Source organism: Penicillium griseofulvum (assembly GCF_001561935.1).
Source record: "Penicillium griseofulvum strain PG3 chromosome Unknown contig_86, whole genome shotgun sequence".
NCBI classification, from domain to species: domain Eukaryota; kingdom Fungi; phylum Ascomycota; class Eurotiomycetes; order Eurotiales; family Aspergillaceae; genus Penicillium; species Penicillium griseofulvum.
The window spans coordinates 751,013-768,483 of NW_024467473.1; the positions used below are offsets into that span (position 1 = coordinate 751,013).

At 46.8% G+C, this 17,471-nt stretch overlaps 6 protein-coding genes across 6 annotated transcripts; 3 read left to right on the top strand and 3 right to left on the bottom strand.

Moving 5' to 3' along the window:
- Positions 1-639: 639 nt before the first annotated feature.
- PGRI_036300 (Adenosine kinase) lies at positions 640-2,079 on the top strand (the record flags this gene model as incomplete). Its single annotated transcript, XM_040791343.1, has 8 exons — positions 640-676; positions 730-745; positions 801-954; positions 1,007-1,348; positions 1,400-1,537; positions 1,608-1,798; positions 1,877-1,990; positions 2,043-2,079. The coding sequence occupies 8 exons, from the start codon at positions 640-642 to the stop codon at positions 2,077-2,079; spliced, it is 1,029 nt and encodes a 342-aa protein (XP_040645420.1).
- Positions 2,080-4,554: 2,475 nt separating this feature from the next.
- PGRI_036310 (putative GPI anchored protein) lies at positions 4,555-5,104 on the bottom strand (the record flags this gene model as incomplete). The annotated part of the gene is made up of 2 exons (XM_040791344.1): positions 4,555-4,980; positions 5,033-5,104. 2 exons carry the CDS (start codon positions 5,102-5,104, stop codon positions 4,555-4,557), a joined length of 498 nt encoding a protein of 165 aa, XP_040645421.1.
- A 1,816-nt stretch (positions 5,105-6,920) lies between these two features.
- PGRI_036320 (membrane magnesium transporter family protein) lies at positions 6,921-7,466 on the bottom strand (the record flags this gene model as incomplete). Its single annotated transcript, XM_040791345.1, has 3 exons — positions 6,921-6,980; positions 7,108-7,348; positions 7,411-7,466. The coding sequence occupies 3 exons, from the start codon at positions 7,464-7,466 to the stop codon at positions 6,921-6,923; spliced, it is 357 nt and encodes a 118-aa protein (XP_040645422.1).
- A 2,011-nt stretch (positions 7,467-9,477) lies between these two features.
- On the bottom strand, positions 9,478-10,494 carry PGRI_036330 (translation elongation factor 1 subunit beta; the record flags this gene model as incomplete). The annotated part of the gene is made up of 4 exons (XM_040791346.1): positions 9,478-9,707; positions 9,759-10,132; positions 10,356-10,395; positions 10,455-10,494. 4 exons carry the CDS (start codon positions 10,492-10,494, stop codon positions 9,478-9,480), a joined length of 684 nt encoding a protein of 227 aa, XP_040645423.1.
- Positions 10,495-10,895: 401 nt separating this feature from the next.
- hsp78 (chaperone ATPase HSP78) lies at positions 10,896-13,262 on the top strand (the record flags this gene model as incomplete). Its single annotated transcript, XM_040791347.1, has 1 exon — positions 10,896-13,262. The coding sequence occupies one exon, from the start codon at positions 10,896-10,898 to the stop codon at positions 13,260-13,262; it is 2,367 nt and encodes a 788-aa protein (XP_040645424.1).
- Positions 13,263-13,715: 453 nt separating this feature from the next.
- PGRI_036350 (MutS family protein MSH5) lies at positions 13,716-17,185 on the top strand (the record flags this gene model as incomplete). The annotated part of the gene is made up of 16 exons (XM_040791348.1): positions 13,716-13,941; positions 13,998-14,090; positions 14,161-14,933; positions 15,007-15,084; positions 15,134-15,193; positions 15,242-15,596; positions 15,659-15,755; positions 15,806-15,895; positions 15,943-16,111; positions 16,162-16,196; positions 16,244-16,325; positions 16,381-16,492; positions 16,546-16,747; positions 16,811-16,849; positions 16,904-17,042; positions 17,096-17,185. 16 exons carry the CDS (start codon positions 13,716-13,718, stop codon positions 17,183-17,185), a joined length of 2,640 nt encoding a protein of 879 aa, XP_040645425.1.
- Between the last annotated feature and the right edge of the window lie 286 nt (positions 17,186-17,471).

The window sequence follows — 17,471 nt, forward strand, 5'->3', positions numbered from 1 at the left end:
AAAGTCATATGCACAAAGCCTTTTTCCGCCTTTGTTTGCCATCAAGTATCTAAATAGAATGATATCTGAGGCCACTAGAGAGACCACTGGAAAGACTACTGAAAAGACCTCACGTGGCCGACTATATTTGTACCCCATAATTTGGCTACTTTATTCCTTAAGGCATCCGTCTACTAGAGTCAAATACAGCCAATCGCATCTAGTATAATTTACTGTAGACTACGAACGACAGAAAGGGCCAAGGGTTCTTAGACAAGACCCAATCGGATAGTTACATCAGGGGTGGTGTATTAGCAATATACACGAGGCCCAAGCGATGTACTTCGAGGCCCTTCTCCGGTGGCGCTGACGGCGAGTACTGAGCCACAGTCAGGCCAAGTTGGCAGATATTATATAGTTCATAGGTATTATATCTCATCCAACCGATTCAACAGGTCTGTTGCGATGGTTCTCTGCCAACATTGTCCGGGGAAGAAGATAATCTCAAGTACCCAAGTTATTAGCGCGAAGAGTAGTATAAAGATGCTGTCATGGTCTTACAGGGATCGTTGGGGCGGTGTGACAAAGAAACAAGCTTGATGGTATTCACTGAAGCTAGTTGTTTCCCCTCTCTTTCTCAATCTGCCGACGCTCCGAAACATGCCTCTTCTCTTGTGTCTAGAGAATCCTCTTCTTGGTAAGATGTTTTGAGAGTCACCCAATTGCAATACTGACTTACACTGTTTCTAGATGTCCAAGCCTTCGGGTATGGTGTTTGACAGCCTCAATGAATCTTCGCGGCTCATGGCTAACTTTTAAAGGACTGAGGCACTTCTCTCCAAATACGATCTGAAGGCCAACGACGCCATACTCGCAGAGGAGTCTCATAAGTCTATTTTTGATGACCTCATTAACAATCACTCGGCGGAGACAACCGCAGGTGGCGGCGCTCAGAATACCGCCAGAGGTGCCCAGGTACCATTGAAGTGCTGCCCCCTTCCGATGAAATAGCCAACATTTCTCTCAGTATCTCCTTCCACCAGATAGTGTTGTCTACATAGGCTGTGTGGGACGTGACAGCTATGCCGACACTCTACGGGCTTCATGTAAACAGGCAGGAGTTCGGGCGGAATACCTAGTGGACGAGACACATCCGACAGGCCGCTGTGGTGTTGTCATCACAGGTAAAAATAGGAGCTTATGCACAGACCTAGGCGCCGCAAACCACTACAAGCTGGAGCATTTGCAGCAGCCAGCTATATGGGAGATCGTGGAATCGGCCCAAATCTATTTTGTTGGGGGGTATCACCTAACCGTTTGCCCAGACGCAGCTCTAGCCCTGGCACAGGAGGCGGCATCTAAGAACAAGGTAAGCCTCTTATTCTCAGTTAGCAAGCTTGGAAACTAATTGAATGATCAGGTTTTTGCAATGTCGCTATCTGCTCCGTTCATTCCAATCGCATTCAAAGATGCTTTGGATCAGACTGAGCCATACTGGGACTACATTATCGGGAATGAAAGCGAAGCCCAATCTTGGGCACAGGCCCATAATCTCGAGGTAAATCTTCATTCTATAACTCATTCCATAAATCATTCATATACCACCAGCAAAGCTGACCTGAAACAAGACTGACGATATCCCTACCATCGCCGAGCACCTTGCAAACTTGCCCAAGGCCAACACCCAACGGCCACGCGTAGCCCTAATTACACAAGGTTCTTCCCCTACAATCTTCGCCATTTCCGGCATCCCTGGGTATAAACATATTCCTGTCCGTAGCATCTCAGGAACGGAGATCATCGACACTACCGGTGCTGGGTAAGTCGAAATAGCATTTATCTGCATCTTCGGCTTAAAAATTGGATATTGTGACTAACTGACTATCTCTGTGACAAGTGATGCATTTGCAGGAGCACTTCTCGCTGGAATTGCAAAGGAAGAACCATTGGAAACGGCTATTGACATGGGACATTGGCTTGCTTACTTGGGAATCCAGCAAATGGGACCAAAGTATGTCTTACCATTCCTCCGATTATATCGAGATTTGCTCACACGTTTTCAGTTATCCGCTCCCAAAACAATCTTACACCCCTGCCTGAGCGGCCAACTCGAGGGGCCATGATCTGACTATTAACTAATCATTTTCACAAGGCACACTTCGCTTAGCGGTACTTTGGGCTGAAACCGCCTTGCACGTTGGTTTTCAACAACCAGGATAGACTCTTACCACAATTTCTAGTGAAGAAGGTTTTGGTGCTCTTATACACGTTAGTCATCGATATTTCCATGAAACCAAACCATTTCCAGCCCGGACTTGGGATAAACGAGAAGCAAAAGATAAACTTGCGTCTACTTCATATTTTGTTTTCAAAGATCGACAATAACATGCCCAGGCCCGTAAACCTGGTAATTACATATGTAATCTAAGTCCGGATTATCACCTAGGCATCCTCCATTTGCTCGGATTATCCGATGTCAACTACTCCGCACTTTAGTCTCCTTTTCTAAGGCCTTACCCTGCAAACTGAATTAGAGCTTTCAACATCCATAAATCCAGGAATTCAGAACATGACTTGCTACCAACTTGAGACTGTTATGAAAAGACCAACTGTATATCGTACGACAACAATACCCACCTCATCCACGAGTTGAAAGAAGTTCTATGTTAACTAACAGTCCCCACATAAAAGGCAGCTTCAAGCGGAAGCTCCGAACCCGTATACTCCCTCTCTTCCGTTTTCGTTTTCGCCGAGCTCCCAAAACAACTTCACATCAGTGAAAATGCCCCAACCAAAGAGCAAAGTCATCTACACGCCCTCAGATGAAGCTCCCCGCGGCACAAAGTCCATCTTTCTTGCCGGCACCACGGAATAGGTATGAGATTGAGATGGTAGATAGTGTTAACTAGCTGAAAGAGGCAGTTGTGAAGAGGCTGTATTATTAGATCTTGGGATTCCGAGTCTGTGGGTTGATGCAGGAAGGGTGGATGGAACTATCTCTAGCTTGCCGCTATCGGTCGATTGTCTGATTTCTAAGAAATACAGGATTCCTTTTCATATCGAGTACTATGACAAGCACTAATTCTATCAAGATCCCATTGATAGAGCTTTTGGACTGGGTATATGAGTAATGTGGGTATAATATACAAAAGAAGGGTCTCATCAAGATCTTGTAGCAGGTATATCAAAAATCAGAACATGGTCACACAAGGAAGAACCCCAGCGCCACAAAGATAGCAAGCAAGCATGATATGCCAACCACAGCCAGTTGTTGCGCGGAATTCCGGACAATCGGATGGTGGATATAAGCCGTGACATAAACTGGCTAACAAAGAGGCCTCCAAGTGCCTCCATGCTTTCGACAGCGGTCTTGTCATTCTGGAACCGACAACTATCCGGCGTATAAGTCAGGGCAGAGTTCGCTACCATGGCGCATGTGTCATTGAGGCGGTCACCGGCAGGCCAATTCACACCCTAGGGGACCACTATTGTCGGACTTTAAAGGCCTCCTCGTCGCAACTCTGCCAGGTCAGGGTCCAGCTCATTTTATAGCGAGCCTCATTTTCTACAAGGTTGAAGTATTCATGTGCAAGGTAGGTGTCGTGGTCAGCCTAGTTGTTCCAGTATTTGGATGGTGGAAAGGCTTCAACACCTAGGATTGGACGAAGATGAGAATTTGTATGGTGGGAATAGCTTCATTACCAGGTTCCAAGGTTAAATATGGGTACCTCGCTTAGTAAATGAACTGTCATAGTTATTAATTCAAGTATTTAAATTTTTCTGTCTGAGTTCGGGCAGATGCAGGCAAATTGAGGCGCCAGCCTTACAAAATCAGGCTACGTCTCTCGCTTGCCACTATCCACATACGGATTTGAAAGAAATACAACTATTACTATGACAAGCACTGGTCATCATATCAAAGGATTGGCAGAACCTTTGTACTTGGTATGTGTGGTGTAATGCGTGCTCCTCGAGTACAACAGACAAAATTAGAATTCACCCACTCGTCAACGTGACTAGTATGTACCTACGGAATATGTACTCCGTACCTGTCGCATGATATGCATCACAGCCGGTGCTGCCCCTTGCAGTAGTTGAGTTTTGCTTTTTGCTGCAAATGTGAGCCATCGAGCTGTTAATATGAAGTATCATTGTGATTTAGATAGCCCGAAATTACTGTACGCTACAAAAACCAGTTATCTCTACAGTCAGGATACATATGCACAAAATAAGGCTCGTATTTACCCAGAGATGGATTAAGTTAATCACAAAGATAGAAGAAAAAAAAGTTGGGAAACAGGTACGCCGTGAATACACCTCTGGAAAGCAGTGAAAGACACGAGTCCTGCCCAAAGATAAAAAAGAATTACAAATTCCATAGAAAGCTTGGGGGCAAAACATCCCCAAAAAAAACCCGGTGCTCGCATTTTCATGTCCCTCATTCCCGTTAATCCAAATACTGGATTAACATAACCAACTGACCCAACTCTCGCCGTCTAATGAGACCGAAGTGGACATCACAGCACGATAGAAGACAAGAGCTTGGCATCAGCCAGTCATAGACTCCTGATTTGCTTACAGGAAAGCAGCGAGAGCAGCACCGGCAACCATGCCGAGACCGACGGGTCCAGCAGTGGCCATGGCAGCACCACCAGCGGAGGTAGAGCTGGAAGCACTGGCAGAGGCGCTGGCAGAGGCGCTGGAAGAGGACTCGGAGTCAGACGAGGTAGTGGTGGAGGAACCAGTGGGCTTAGTGCCTGAGGTCTTGGTGCCGGTGGTCTTGGTGCCGGTAGCAGAGCCGCTGGCAGAGCCACTGGCGGAAGTGGTCAAAGTGCTGGCGCCTGGGCCGGCGACAGGTGAGCTCAGACCGGCGGGGATAGAGGCGGCGGGCTGCTGCGAGGTCACGGCAGTGGGCTGAGAGGTGACAGGTACAGGTTGGCCAGTCACAACGCCGAGAGAGTTTGTCTGGGTCAGGTACTCAGTGGAGGGGTTCTCGACGGGCTGGAGTTGAATGTTAGCTTTTGTTGTGATATGGCATGATGTTTTTACTTACCAGGATGGACATAGTCTGGGCGCTGGCCAGGGCAGCAGCCGAGAGGGCAGTGAAGACAATGGAGAAACGCATTGTGATTAGAGATTATTGGTGAATTATGGTATGTAGATGTGTAGATGTGTAGATGTGATGATATGGAGAATGTGGAGAGATAAATTGAAAGAGAGAAAAAGGCTGGGGAGGAGGGGATTATAAGGCGTGGCGTTGTCCAGGGAAACAAAGTCTCATGTTGAAAGTTTAGAAATCGATACCTCCAGCCTTCCAGTCAGACAGTCAGACTCTCCAGCCCTGCTCTTAGCGTCGGGGATCTGCAAGGTCTCGTTGTTCTATTTTGGTCTATTTCTGGGGTCACACCAATTCGTAAGCTCTTTTTTTATTTAATATTATAAGAAATATTTGCCTCTTAAAATGCTACATATAACATAACAAATATATTCAACCAATACTCTAGAATATCTGACAGAAAAAAAAAGAAATCCTAAAGTTCTGGAATAGTTGGAATAGTTGGCACACGGGAGGGGGAGGCAATATGCGCCAAACACTAGCTAATTTAGCGTCTGAGCAACCTGGGCTGTACAGGGTACTTCGTGTGATGATCATAACAATATAGGGAATATATGGAATATAATAGAATATGGCTATGTGTCAATGCCGAGGTGTATGGAGGATTACCTGTAATAGAATGAGACATCTATATTCCAGTATATTCCATTATTCTATTATTCTATTCCAAGTATTTCAGAAGTCAGCCTAAAAGCTTACACTGGAACATACGCGTGGAGGCATACGAATCTATTTCGCCAAGTTCATTTCTGCAATATAAACATGTAATTAATTGGATATGAAATCCCGCGATTCTACGTGTCTGGTCGAACCAGCCTTCCGAGTGAGACATCACCTGCTGTCACCTATGCTGGTACTTTTTCTTCTCCGTACGGAATACTCGATGTTATTATTATTGTGTATATTACTCCGTATATTAATCAGAGTATTCAGCTTTAATATCTTCGACTCCATGTACTTTCTCACCTTGGGCCCTGACTCCTCAGATCATCAGTTTGATGTGGGTCCTTTTGAGACAAGTCAACGTCTTGCCTAAGACTTCTATATTTATATTTTAAATTCTGCCTTGGCGACAATAATATCCTATTTCTGGAATACAACATAGAATATCAGTGTCAACATATTATGTACCGCGCACATTGGGTCTAAGCTTGATCTCAGAGCACTGCAGTCTTTATTCTAACGAGGCCATGTAGTACTATTGACGTGCATATAGTGTAATTAGGTTGTACAGCTAACATATCAACATGTACTATGCAATATAGACTATATGGTCGAGTACTCAGGCATACCTGAAATTCACCTTGGTCTCGACTTCCCTACACATGATCAGATGCCAGATACGGAATTGCGACGATCACGCTGATCAAAGCATTCTCGGCTGACTCTAAAATAAGGCGTACCTTTTGTAACTAGAACCTCCTTGCCTATTACCGAGTCACAGAGACAAAATCATGCTTTCAACGGACGGCCTAGACTATGTATCGCCATCCGGCAGCGGTGTGGCGTAGAAATGCAAATCGGGTGCGCCAAAAGCGTCTATATCCGGCAGTGATCCCACTTACCCAGGTCACAAGCCAGGCCTACTAGTGGCGTGTCTGTGCAACCTCTTGGTCGCGCCTCCCGAATACATCGCAAGGTGAGAGTTTGCCACCCCTGCGTCACCGGCGCATGCCAGTTATTATCATCGAGACTCCCGAGGTCCATACAACAGATATACTAATCAGCAACAAACTGAGCATCTCAATTGAAAACTGAACTCCTCGCCGCAATGCATATTATACAGCTCCCCCCACTGCAGCACATAATCAAACTCAATATTCAATCACTCCTTGACCAACACATCCTGACCGCGAACCCAGTCTGCAAACTCCCTTCGCTTAGCCTATATTTCCAAATGTTAGCTTCAGAGATTCAGAGATTCCTGGCCCCAATAAATGCGCATCTTTAATAAATCCGAACACAGATGTAGTTCCGGCAAAGATACGCATCCAAGTAGATCCAAAACTCACCCGAATATCCCAGAATCCGTAACGCTCCTCCAAACTCAGGTACGGGTTTCGCGCTCCGCCATCGCGTTCGATCTCACCAGCCCATTCACGCCAGCTAATCGGCTTCAACTTCTGCGCGCTTAGGACCAGTCCGATTGAAACAATAAGTACGGAAACGAGGGTCTCGATGATAATGTCTTGTGGGAGGGCGGTGGATGTGTTGTTGCTGTAAAGGACAGTGTGTTCGTGGGCCGAGTAGCCTCTGCAGAAGGGGTTAGCTTTGCTCGAGAGGGAGTGTACTTATGGGATCATTGAAGAACGTACGCATGGGCTATCAGGACGAGGCCGAAGAAAGTGACCAGGCGGGAGAGGAAGCTCATGATGGGTGGTGAGGTTGGTTTTTGGTTGCGGGTTAAGGTTCGGTGGTTGGGCCTGGTCGCTGCGGATTTCTCGTGTCGGTGGATAATCCTAGATAATTTCCACTAGTTTATTAAGATGAGGCCTGAGGTCCCTGGCTGTGGACGGTGGTGTGGTGCCGTTTGATACGTTGGCGGGAGGTTCGTGGAGGCCCCGGCCTCATCCCGCGGTTTACCTAATCAGTTTTTGACTGGCTCAGATTTCATCACATTTGCATTTCTTTATGTGTTGAATGACTATTGGAAATGATTGACGATTCTCTCTCTGTGAGGCCTTATCTAATTAATAAGAGGGATATCTTACAAGGTTCTAGTCTACGTGTTCATGAACCTTGTCCCCATTCCTTGTGATGTCAACCCCGAACCTGGACCCCGATAGATTACCCCATAGTCAACGAACATGCTAGGGTAAATTGATGGATCAACCGGTATATTTGGCTGGCTATCAGTACAATCTCCCTATATACTTCTTTTCTGTGGATTCTACGGCGCCAATGGGCAACACACACTCTATCAGCTCCTAAGCGAAGGTTTCACTGTTTAACTCTGCTGTCCAACCCCGACCTTCTTCGCCAGCCTCTGTGATAGCCAAAAGGCTTTGATTTGTCTGCAAGCTACATCAGCTTCGGTGGATACGTAGATAGCTTAAAGTCTCACCACGCAGATAGAGAATATGGTTCAAGAAAGAGAGGGGAAAGAACGTTTGATAGCGCCTTGTAAGACTTGTCAGCCGGTCTAGAACTAAGTTAGAGTATCAAGATCGAGGCTCTCTTAATTACTCAGTTCATACTATATACAGTAAGTATACTTATACATGGCATGAGGGGGGAAGAAACATAAAGAGCATATTCCCTCGGACACTTCTGATAATTTCTTTCATAGAAACAATCAAATTCAGCTCTACTAGTTCTCCCATAATAATCATGTCCCTTTGGTCTCTTGATATGGCACAATCACAAAACGATATATATACGTCCTCTCCTCATTTTTTCGATGGTCAAGTTAGGCAAACCACAGAGCTTGCGCCTCGATATAAAGACCCTCCAAATACCCCGATCCCTCGACCTGTACAGTCAATCACGCCCGATGCTGATCAGCTAGAACAGCTGCTTGTTGGACTTATCGGCAAAGTACAGCCTTTCGGCCCATCTTCTTCTCTGCGATCAGCACCAAAAAACACAGCTGGTGAGTATTACTGTTGATGTTGTTATCAAAATACGATATATATGGCTAATATTAGTCAAATAGGGCAAAGGATCGAGGTTTAGGTCAAACTATAAGATTCTTTTCGGATTTCTTTGTTATTCTGTTCGAGTCGGCTATGTAGGTATTGCACAAGGCGCGGTGGATAGATATATCAAGGCCTCAGGGAAAAGAAATTGATTAACACCCATCAATTATTCTTACCAACAGTGTTTGTACAAATTGATATTCAATGGATTCTCAAGTTCGTCTTTGTCAATGAGAATATAGATATAGTCACACGTAGGTACCATACTATTCAGGTAGTTATCTGGAGTTGAAACCATTTTAATGAGGCATCCACAAAATAAGAATGACGAGACAGCGACGTCAATAGAAATGGCGCTATTGACTAGACTATGTACACGGATGTGTGATTTCATTCCTGAGAATATTGATTGGTTAGAAGCTAGAACTTGTGTTGATATACGAGACATCACATCGTCAAAGCCAACATCTGTCCGCTAAAAAAATCTGCTGAGCTATTACCCCTGGATTCGGTAGGTAGGCCAGAGAGGACATAGGGAATAAGGAGCTTAATTCGAATAATTTACTACGTATTCAAGGGCAAAATATGGTTGATATATAGTTGGGTCATGAATTTTTTGAATTTTTCATCAATGACCGGTCACTAGTGGACCAGCTTTCTAGTTGGACTAGGTTCGTAAAGGATTCCTTTGACATCACGCATTTCCATCACACAATTCCTGCTTCATAAATGGGCATCGCAAATTTACAGCTTCTGCATGGCAGCGATGTCAGTGGACTGGACGTGGTCCTCATCCTCCTCAATCGTCTGCTGGAGCTCATCAGTGGAGACCTTCTCGTCCTCAACAACAAGGTTGATCTGGAGCTTCTTGATACCGAAGCCGACGGGAACCCACTTGGAGGCACCCCAGACGAGGCCGTCCCACTGAATGGCGCGGACATTGGCCTCCATCTCCTCGAGAACGGTCTCATCATCTGGAAATGTCTGTTAGCAATTGAAATAAAGAAAGACCGGAAAATACATACCCCAAGGCTTGACCTCAAGGGTGACGAGGGACTTAGCGGCGGGCTTAGTCTTAAGGGCCTTCTTGGCCTTGTACTCCTCGAGACGCTTGTTGCGCTCAGCAACAACCTCGGGGTCCTCCTCCTCAGAGTCGGAACCGAAGAGGTCCTCATCCTCATCCTCCTCCTCGGGCTTATCCTTGGGGTTGGAGGGGAGGTCGCGGGTCTCGGGGCCGTAGGTAGTGAAAGCGGCAGAAGAGTCACCGGGGAGGGTGGGGAATTCGCTCTCGTAAGAGGCGATGTGCTTGTACCAGCGGGCAACGTGGGGGTACTTCTCAGCGTCAGGGGCGGCGCTGAAGGCCTTGAAGGTCACGACATCGGCCTGGCTGGGGGAGTTGCTGTTGAACGGAGTCAGCGTTGATGTTCACACCGAACGATAGTATTCAACAATGTAGCATAGTACAGCTAGATCAGAGGTGCGATTGCTCGCGATTGGGTGTAGTCATCCAGCGGGGTCTTAATCCGCCTCCTAAACACGGACCAATGTTTCTCATCATGAAAGCATAAGAGGGAAGGAAAAGGGGGAAAAATTCGGAAGGCAATTAAAGGGGGGATTCATACCCAACAACGTAGGACCGAGTGGACAGGAAGTGGTTGGCCACTGAGGGGCACAGTCAGTCACCAATTGATTCGAAATAACAAAATCTCAGGGGCGCCTACGAGTCAGGCCGGCATCAGAGACAAAGTCGGTGAAACCCATTGTGAAAGAAAGGTGTGGTGGTATCTGGAAAGAAAAGAAAGAAAAAGGAGAAGAAAGTAGATGAGGGAGGGGTTAAAAAGGGAGGATTTTTTTTTTATTACGGAAAATCTCTACGGAGTCACGGAAAAACGTGGAAGAGCGAAGATTAATCAGGTGACTTGGCAATGGAGCTTAAAACACTTGGTCATGTGATTAACTGGTGACATAGCCTAGACTAGTCATGTGATTGACTGGTGACGGAGCTTCAGCTCTCTCTGCCACTCAGCGTTCTTTATGTGGATCTTTCGAGAAGCCTCCCGAGGGATCTGGTTACTGGTATTTAAGCTATACTAGTGACCATCTCCGATCTTGAAGCACCCTACGGCTTTTTTCCTCCGAGGCCTGATTCAATTGTCTACATCATGGCAGCGAGACTGTCTCTCAATGCCCGCAGTCGGATTCTGCGTACACCTCACCTGTCCTCGACCCGTATTCTATCCCCGGTCCTGAGATCAAGCATACTGCCCCGGGGCTCTATCATTACACCAGCCATTAACTTTAACCCGGTATCTGTCCGCCAATATGCCAAGGGCCGTCCACACCCGCCAGGCGGCACCCACCGCATGGATATGAGCGGAGAGGAAGAGAAATCAGCACTTGAACAGTATGGTGTTGAGCTCACGGAAAAAGCTAAAGCTGGAAAGCTGGATCCAGTAATTGGACGAGATGCCGAGATTCATAGAACCATCCAAGTTTTGTCTCGGCGAACTAAGAATAACCCCGTGCTGATCGGTTCTGCTGGAACTGGTAAGACCGCCGTTCTCGAAGGGCTGGCTCAGCGCATCGTACAAGGAGATGTCCCAGAGAGCATCAAAAACAAAAGGGTCGTTTCATTGGATCTGGGATCATTAATTGCGGGAGCCAAGTTTCGGGGCGACTTTGAAGAACGTCTGAAAGCCGTTTTGAAGGAAGTGGAGGATGCGCAAGGTGGGGTGATCCTCTTCATTGATGAGCTTCACACCTTGCTGGGACTCGGCAAGGCTGAGGGCAGTATTGATGCTAGTAATCTACTCAAGCCTGCTCTCTCCCGAGGCGAGCTTCAATGCTGCGGTGCGACTACTCTCAACGAATATCGATTGATTGAGAAGGATGTGGCTCTTGCCCGACGGTTCCAGCCTATTTTGGTGGGTGAGCCATCGGTCGCCTCGACTATTTCTATTCTGCGCGGCATTAAGAACAAATACGAAGTGCACCACGGTGTACGAATTACAGACGGCGCTTTAGTGGCTGCAGCTACTTACAGTAATCGCTACATCACTGATCGATTCCTGCCTGACAAAGCAATTGATCTCGTCGACGAAGCTGCTTCGGCTCTCCGCTTGCAGCAGGAGTCGAAGCCCGACTCAATTCGGGAACTCGAACGTGACATCACTACCATCCAAATTGAGCTTGAGTCTCTTCGCAAGGAAACGGATGTTGCTAGCCGCGAACGGCGAGAGAAGCTTCAAGAAGACCTGAAAACTAAGCAAGCGGAGGCGGATAAATTAACCGAGGCCTGGGAAAAGGAGAAGGCTGAAATTGATACCATTAAACGCACCAAGGAAGAGTTGGAACGCGCTCGATTTGAACTGGAACAAGCTCAACGCGAAGGAAACTTTGCCAGGGCTGGAGAGTTGAGATACTCTACCATCCCGGAGCTTGAATCCAAGCTACCTAAAGAAGGTGCTGAACAGGATCCTCAAAATCAAACTTTAATCCACGACTCAGTTACTGCTGACGACATTGGAAACGTCGTCTCGCGGACCACAGGCATCCCCGTTAACAAGCTCATGGCTGGAGACGTGGAGAAGCTGATTCACATGGAGGACACTCTCCGAAAGTCAGTCCGTGGACAAGACGAAGCGCTTTCTGCTGTAGCAAACGCTGTGCGGATGCAGAGAGCTGGCCTTAGTGGAGAAAATCGCCCTATGGCTTCTTTCATGTTCCTTGGTCCCACCGGTGTTGGAAAGACTGAGCTCTGCAAGAAGATGGCCGAGTTCCTTTTCTCCACTGAAACTGCTGTTCTACGGTTTGATATGAGTGAGTTCCAGGAGAAGCACACAATCAGTCGTCTCATCGGTTCTCCTGCCGGGTATGTGGGATATGATGATGCTGGCCAGCTCACCGAGGCTGTCAGACGGAAGCCTTACGCTGTTCTGTTATTTGATGAGTTCGAAAAGGCGCATCGTGATATTTCAGCGCTACTGCTGCAGGTCCTCGATGAAGGCTTCCTAACAGACGCCCAAGGCCACAAGGTCGATTTCCGGAACACCCTGATTGTGTTGACCTCCAATCTTGGCGCTAGTATCCTGGTCGGAGCGGACCCTCTGTACCCAATTATCGACACCGATAATGCCGAGGTCCCAGAAAAGATCAAAACTGCCGTTATGGATGTGGTTCAGAGCGCATACCCACCTGAGTTCATGAACCGAATTGATGAATTTATCATCTTCAAGCGCCTGTCAAAGGATGCCCTACGGGACATTGTTGACATCAGACTACGAGAGCTTCAGGCCAGACTCGATGACCGTCGTATGACCCTGAAGATTGACGACGAGACCAAGAACTGGCTGTGCGAGAGAGGCTACGACCCGAGATTTGGTGCTCGGCCTTTGAACCGTCTCATTGCCAAGGAGATTGGAAACCGCTTGGCTGATAAGATCATCCGAGGTGAAGTTGTCTCTGGTCAGACTATCCAAGTTTCTCTTGATGAAGCTAAGTCTGGCCTAGTGGTCAACGGGCAAGAGTAAATGAAACATGAAATCTGGCGTTCTTATGTGGTGTATAAGGTGTTCTGCATTTGGAAATTTTTGGTTTGTATGTCGGATCTTCTGTACATCTTATGACTTTGTATACTAGCCCACTCATTTATTATACAATAATCCAGCTCTACTCATGATCGAATTGCTTCATTGTATTGTATAGGCATGAAGAATGATCCGTGGGCAGGTGACTAGGCCAAATAGGCCGACTGCCCATATAATGAGAACCCACTAATCTCATCCTATCCCATCATTTCTTTCCCCCTTTACATCTCTAGGTATCCAAATCCCATTGGCCTCGGTAACATGCCTTCTTTAAAAAGGAAAAGAACACCAGCTTCCCGCCCTCCAATCACACCTCGTACCTCTGGACGACGGCTGGGCCGTAAGGCGTCATCAAGTCAAGCCGGTAACATTTCAAGTGGTCCTCCCCAAACTCCCATGATTTCATCAGCAAACCAATTGCGCACTCCGTTTCCTACAGACACCAAGATCGAAACAGATCGCTCGGTGAGGGCTACTGATGATGACTTTGATGACCATGTCATTGCTGCTATCGACATGAAGGACTATGGAACTGTGGGGTGCTCATACTACTCAACCGAAGAAGAAAAGATGTATCTGCTCGGTGACAGTCGCTCGGGGGATATAGAGACAATCGACGCTCGTGGGTTCATTATTTGTACAGTTCTAGATTTGAAGTGCTAATCGAGCCATCACCAGTGCTTCTCCAAATCAAACCTACAGTGGTTTTGATACCTCCTCGTGTCGATCTTAGCTCGCGGAATCAAGATCAAAACCTCGCGCAAGCAGATGGTACAGTTACTTTGTCCTAGAACTCTTTGACCCTTTCCAGTCCAAGCAAATGCTGATACTTTCTGTGTAGTTTCTTCTGCGTATCTTCCTTACCAAATAGACGTTCGTCCAACGCCGGAGTTCAGCTACTCCAATGCAGAGAGCAAACTTCTTGCTTTAGATATTTCATCTACGCACGAACAGCGCATCCGGTTTTTCGTGCCTCAAAATGGCCTCGCCGGACCGGAAGAAGTGGACCCAGAAGAGATGGGCTTCACACTCCAAGAAGGAAGATTGTTGCACATCTCTAGCTCTGTCGATATGGAGAACCCAGTGACTATTGGATGCGCAGGAGCCGTACTCACTTATCTGCAGCGACGAAGAGCTGCGGCACCTAGCCCCCTCGAAGATGGAAATGAGTATCGGGTCCGATCACTGCAGATGTTCAATCTACGGGATACGATGTGGATCAACAGCAACACCTTCACATCTCTCCATATTATCCAGTCGGAGTCACACCCGAATATGTTTAATCAGGGCCCAGGGAAAAAGTCGGGTTCAGGCAAAGAGGGTCTTTCAGTCTATGGACTCTTCCAGCACTTTGCATACACCCCTCAGGGTAGGGCAAGACTCAAGCAGACCTTCTTTCGCCCAAGCGTGGATCTAGAAACGATCCGTGAACGGCATGATTTCATAGGAGTCTTTTCCCGCCCTGACAATCTTGCTGCATTGGAAAAGATGACCAAAGCATTGAAGCACATTAAGAACCTCAGGCCTGTCTTGGTCAATCTTCGCAAGGGAATTAGTACTGGTAGTGCTAAGATCACTGGATTCAAAACTACGGTTTGGGCCAGCCTTCTTGCTGTATGTTTGATTTGCTATCATCCGTCTATGTTTGAGTGACAATTCTGGTATTGCGATACTAATGACTGACCAGTTTGCGTTCTACTCTATCGACATCAATGATGCACTGCGAGAGGTCTCGGGCGCGCACATCCTGACCCTTCGAACCAAGGTCAATCCCCAATATGCATATCAACCCTTCATCTACTGACACATTGTAGGCTCTCAGAGTCTTTGAAGCAGCACAGCTGTACAGAGTTGGTCGTATGATTCAAGAAATTGTAAGTCAATTTTTTTTATATGAATTAATGTCACATCTGACTTTTTAGGTCGACATTGATAACTCTGAAGAGCAAGGAAGAACAGTGGTTAAGCAAGGAATTGATAGAGAACTTGACAGAATCAAAGACAGATACGATGGTCTTAACAGCCTTCTCAAGCACGTTGCCCTCGACATTGCCGGAACAATCCCGGCGACCCTCGACGTCGATGTCAATGTCATTTACTTCCCCCAGCTTGGGTTCAATATTGCCATTCCACTCAATGGCCATGGCGCCGCAGCATATACTGGTTCCGATGATGAATGGGAATTGATGTTCATCACGGAAAATCGAGCGTATTTCAAAGACTTTCACATGAGAGAGATGGACGAGAAGCTTGGGGATATATACGGGATTATCTGCGGTAAGCCTCTCCAATCAACGGGAAGCCATGGATATGGATAACTAAATTGTGTAAATTGGCAGAGAAAGAAATCGAGATTGTATACGACTTGGCACAGAGGGTTCTTCGATATGAGGATGTGCTCATCGATGCTTCTGATATTTGTGGAGATATTGATAGGTTAGTTCTTGCCGGGCGCGATGCGAGATTTATTGATACAAATTCCACAGCCTTCTTGCTCTCACACAGGCAGCCAGCTTTTATAAGCTGACCAGGCCACGAATGGTTGATCAAAATGTGATAAAAATCAAGGGTGGCCGGTAAGAGCTCGTTAATAACCATTCATCGATATTCCTGACAGATGCAGGCATATTCTTCAAGAATTGACTGTTTCGTCCTATGTCCCAAACGACACATTGCTTGTTGGCGGAAGAGACTCCGAGACCAATCATGCTGCTTCCTCCATGGATCGCAATCCCAGCATGTTGCTCTTAAGTGGTCCGAACTACTCAGGGAAAAGTGTCTACATGAAGCAGGTAAAGTTGAGGTTTGTCCTTGTGGGGCTTATTTTCTAAGCTAGAATTAGGTCGCTCTGATTGTCTATCTAGCACAGATTGGGAGGTATGTTTTCCCCATCAAGCTGATTATACACAGGCTAATTATCACAGCTTTGTTCCTGCAGACAGCGCGGAATTGGGAGTCACAGATAAAATCTTGACCAAAATCAATACGCAAGAGAGTGTCTCCAAGGTATCTCAAATTCTCTGTGTAAAACCTCGGATTTGGCAGCCTAAAACGTCTTTAGATCCAAAGCACATTCATGAACGATTTGCAGCAGATTTTCCTCTGTCTGAAACAAGTCACAAATCGGAGCTTGGTCATCATCGATGAGTTTGGGAAGGGGACCAACGAAAGTGGTATGTTCATATCTACCCATAGCTCTTGGTTCAGACGGAATTAACGCATTCAGATGGCATCGGGCTTGCCTGCGGAATACTCGATTATCTGCTGTGCCTTGAGCACCCTGCTAAAGTTGTTGCAGCAACTCATTTCCATGAGATTTTCGAGAACAACTTCCTCGCTTTGCGACCTCGACTTCATCTTTGTCATATGGAAGTTCAAGTCTGCCAAGAGACCCAGGAAGTTGAGGACCAGATCACGTATCTTTATAAGTATGTGCGCGTACGCTAACTACTGGGCTAATGGTATGCGAATGATGCTTACGGCTCGAACAGCCTTCGTCAGGGGCGAAGCAACAAGAGCTTCGGTACTATGTATGTTTGCATCTTATCATATCCATGTTCGAATTTGACTGATATGCATCATAGTTGTGCAGCAATCAACGGGATCAACCCAGCTATTGTATCTCGCGCAAACGAGATAGCGTCTCTTTCCGCACGAGGGGAGAACATTGTCGCGGCCTGTGCAGTTTTATCGCCAGGGGAGATGCAAGACCTAGAAGAAGCGGTACGAGCTTGTTCCCCTGAAAAGAATAATGTGGCTAACAGCCTTGTTCCAAGAACACCCTAGCGAGACGGTTTCTGGAGATTGATTTCTCACAAGGTGGCTCAGACCATGTCAAGGCAGTCTTCGAAGGCTTGTTCGAGTGACAGGATTTATTATTATGGAGCCAAGCGCATGGAAGCCAATGATATCCCTGATATCTTTACGAAGTACAACATACATTTACGCCCCCATGTCATCATTGATCGCCCGAGCCCGTGATGTCGATCTATCCCATTAGGAGAATGAAGTCCCTTGTCCACCTCCGCTGCATTCGTAGCAACGGGGGGCCAAAATAATAATGAATTCACCCCGAATTTTACCCTGGTCGTGTTACGTGTAGCGTTTTGACAGCATCAGCCTCCTAGCTTCTACGCTGTATTCATGAATCTT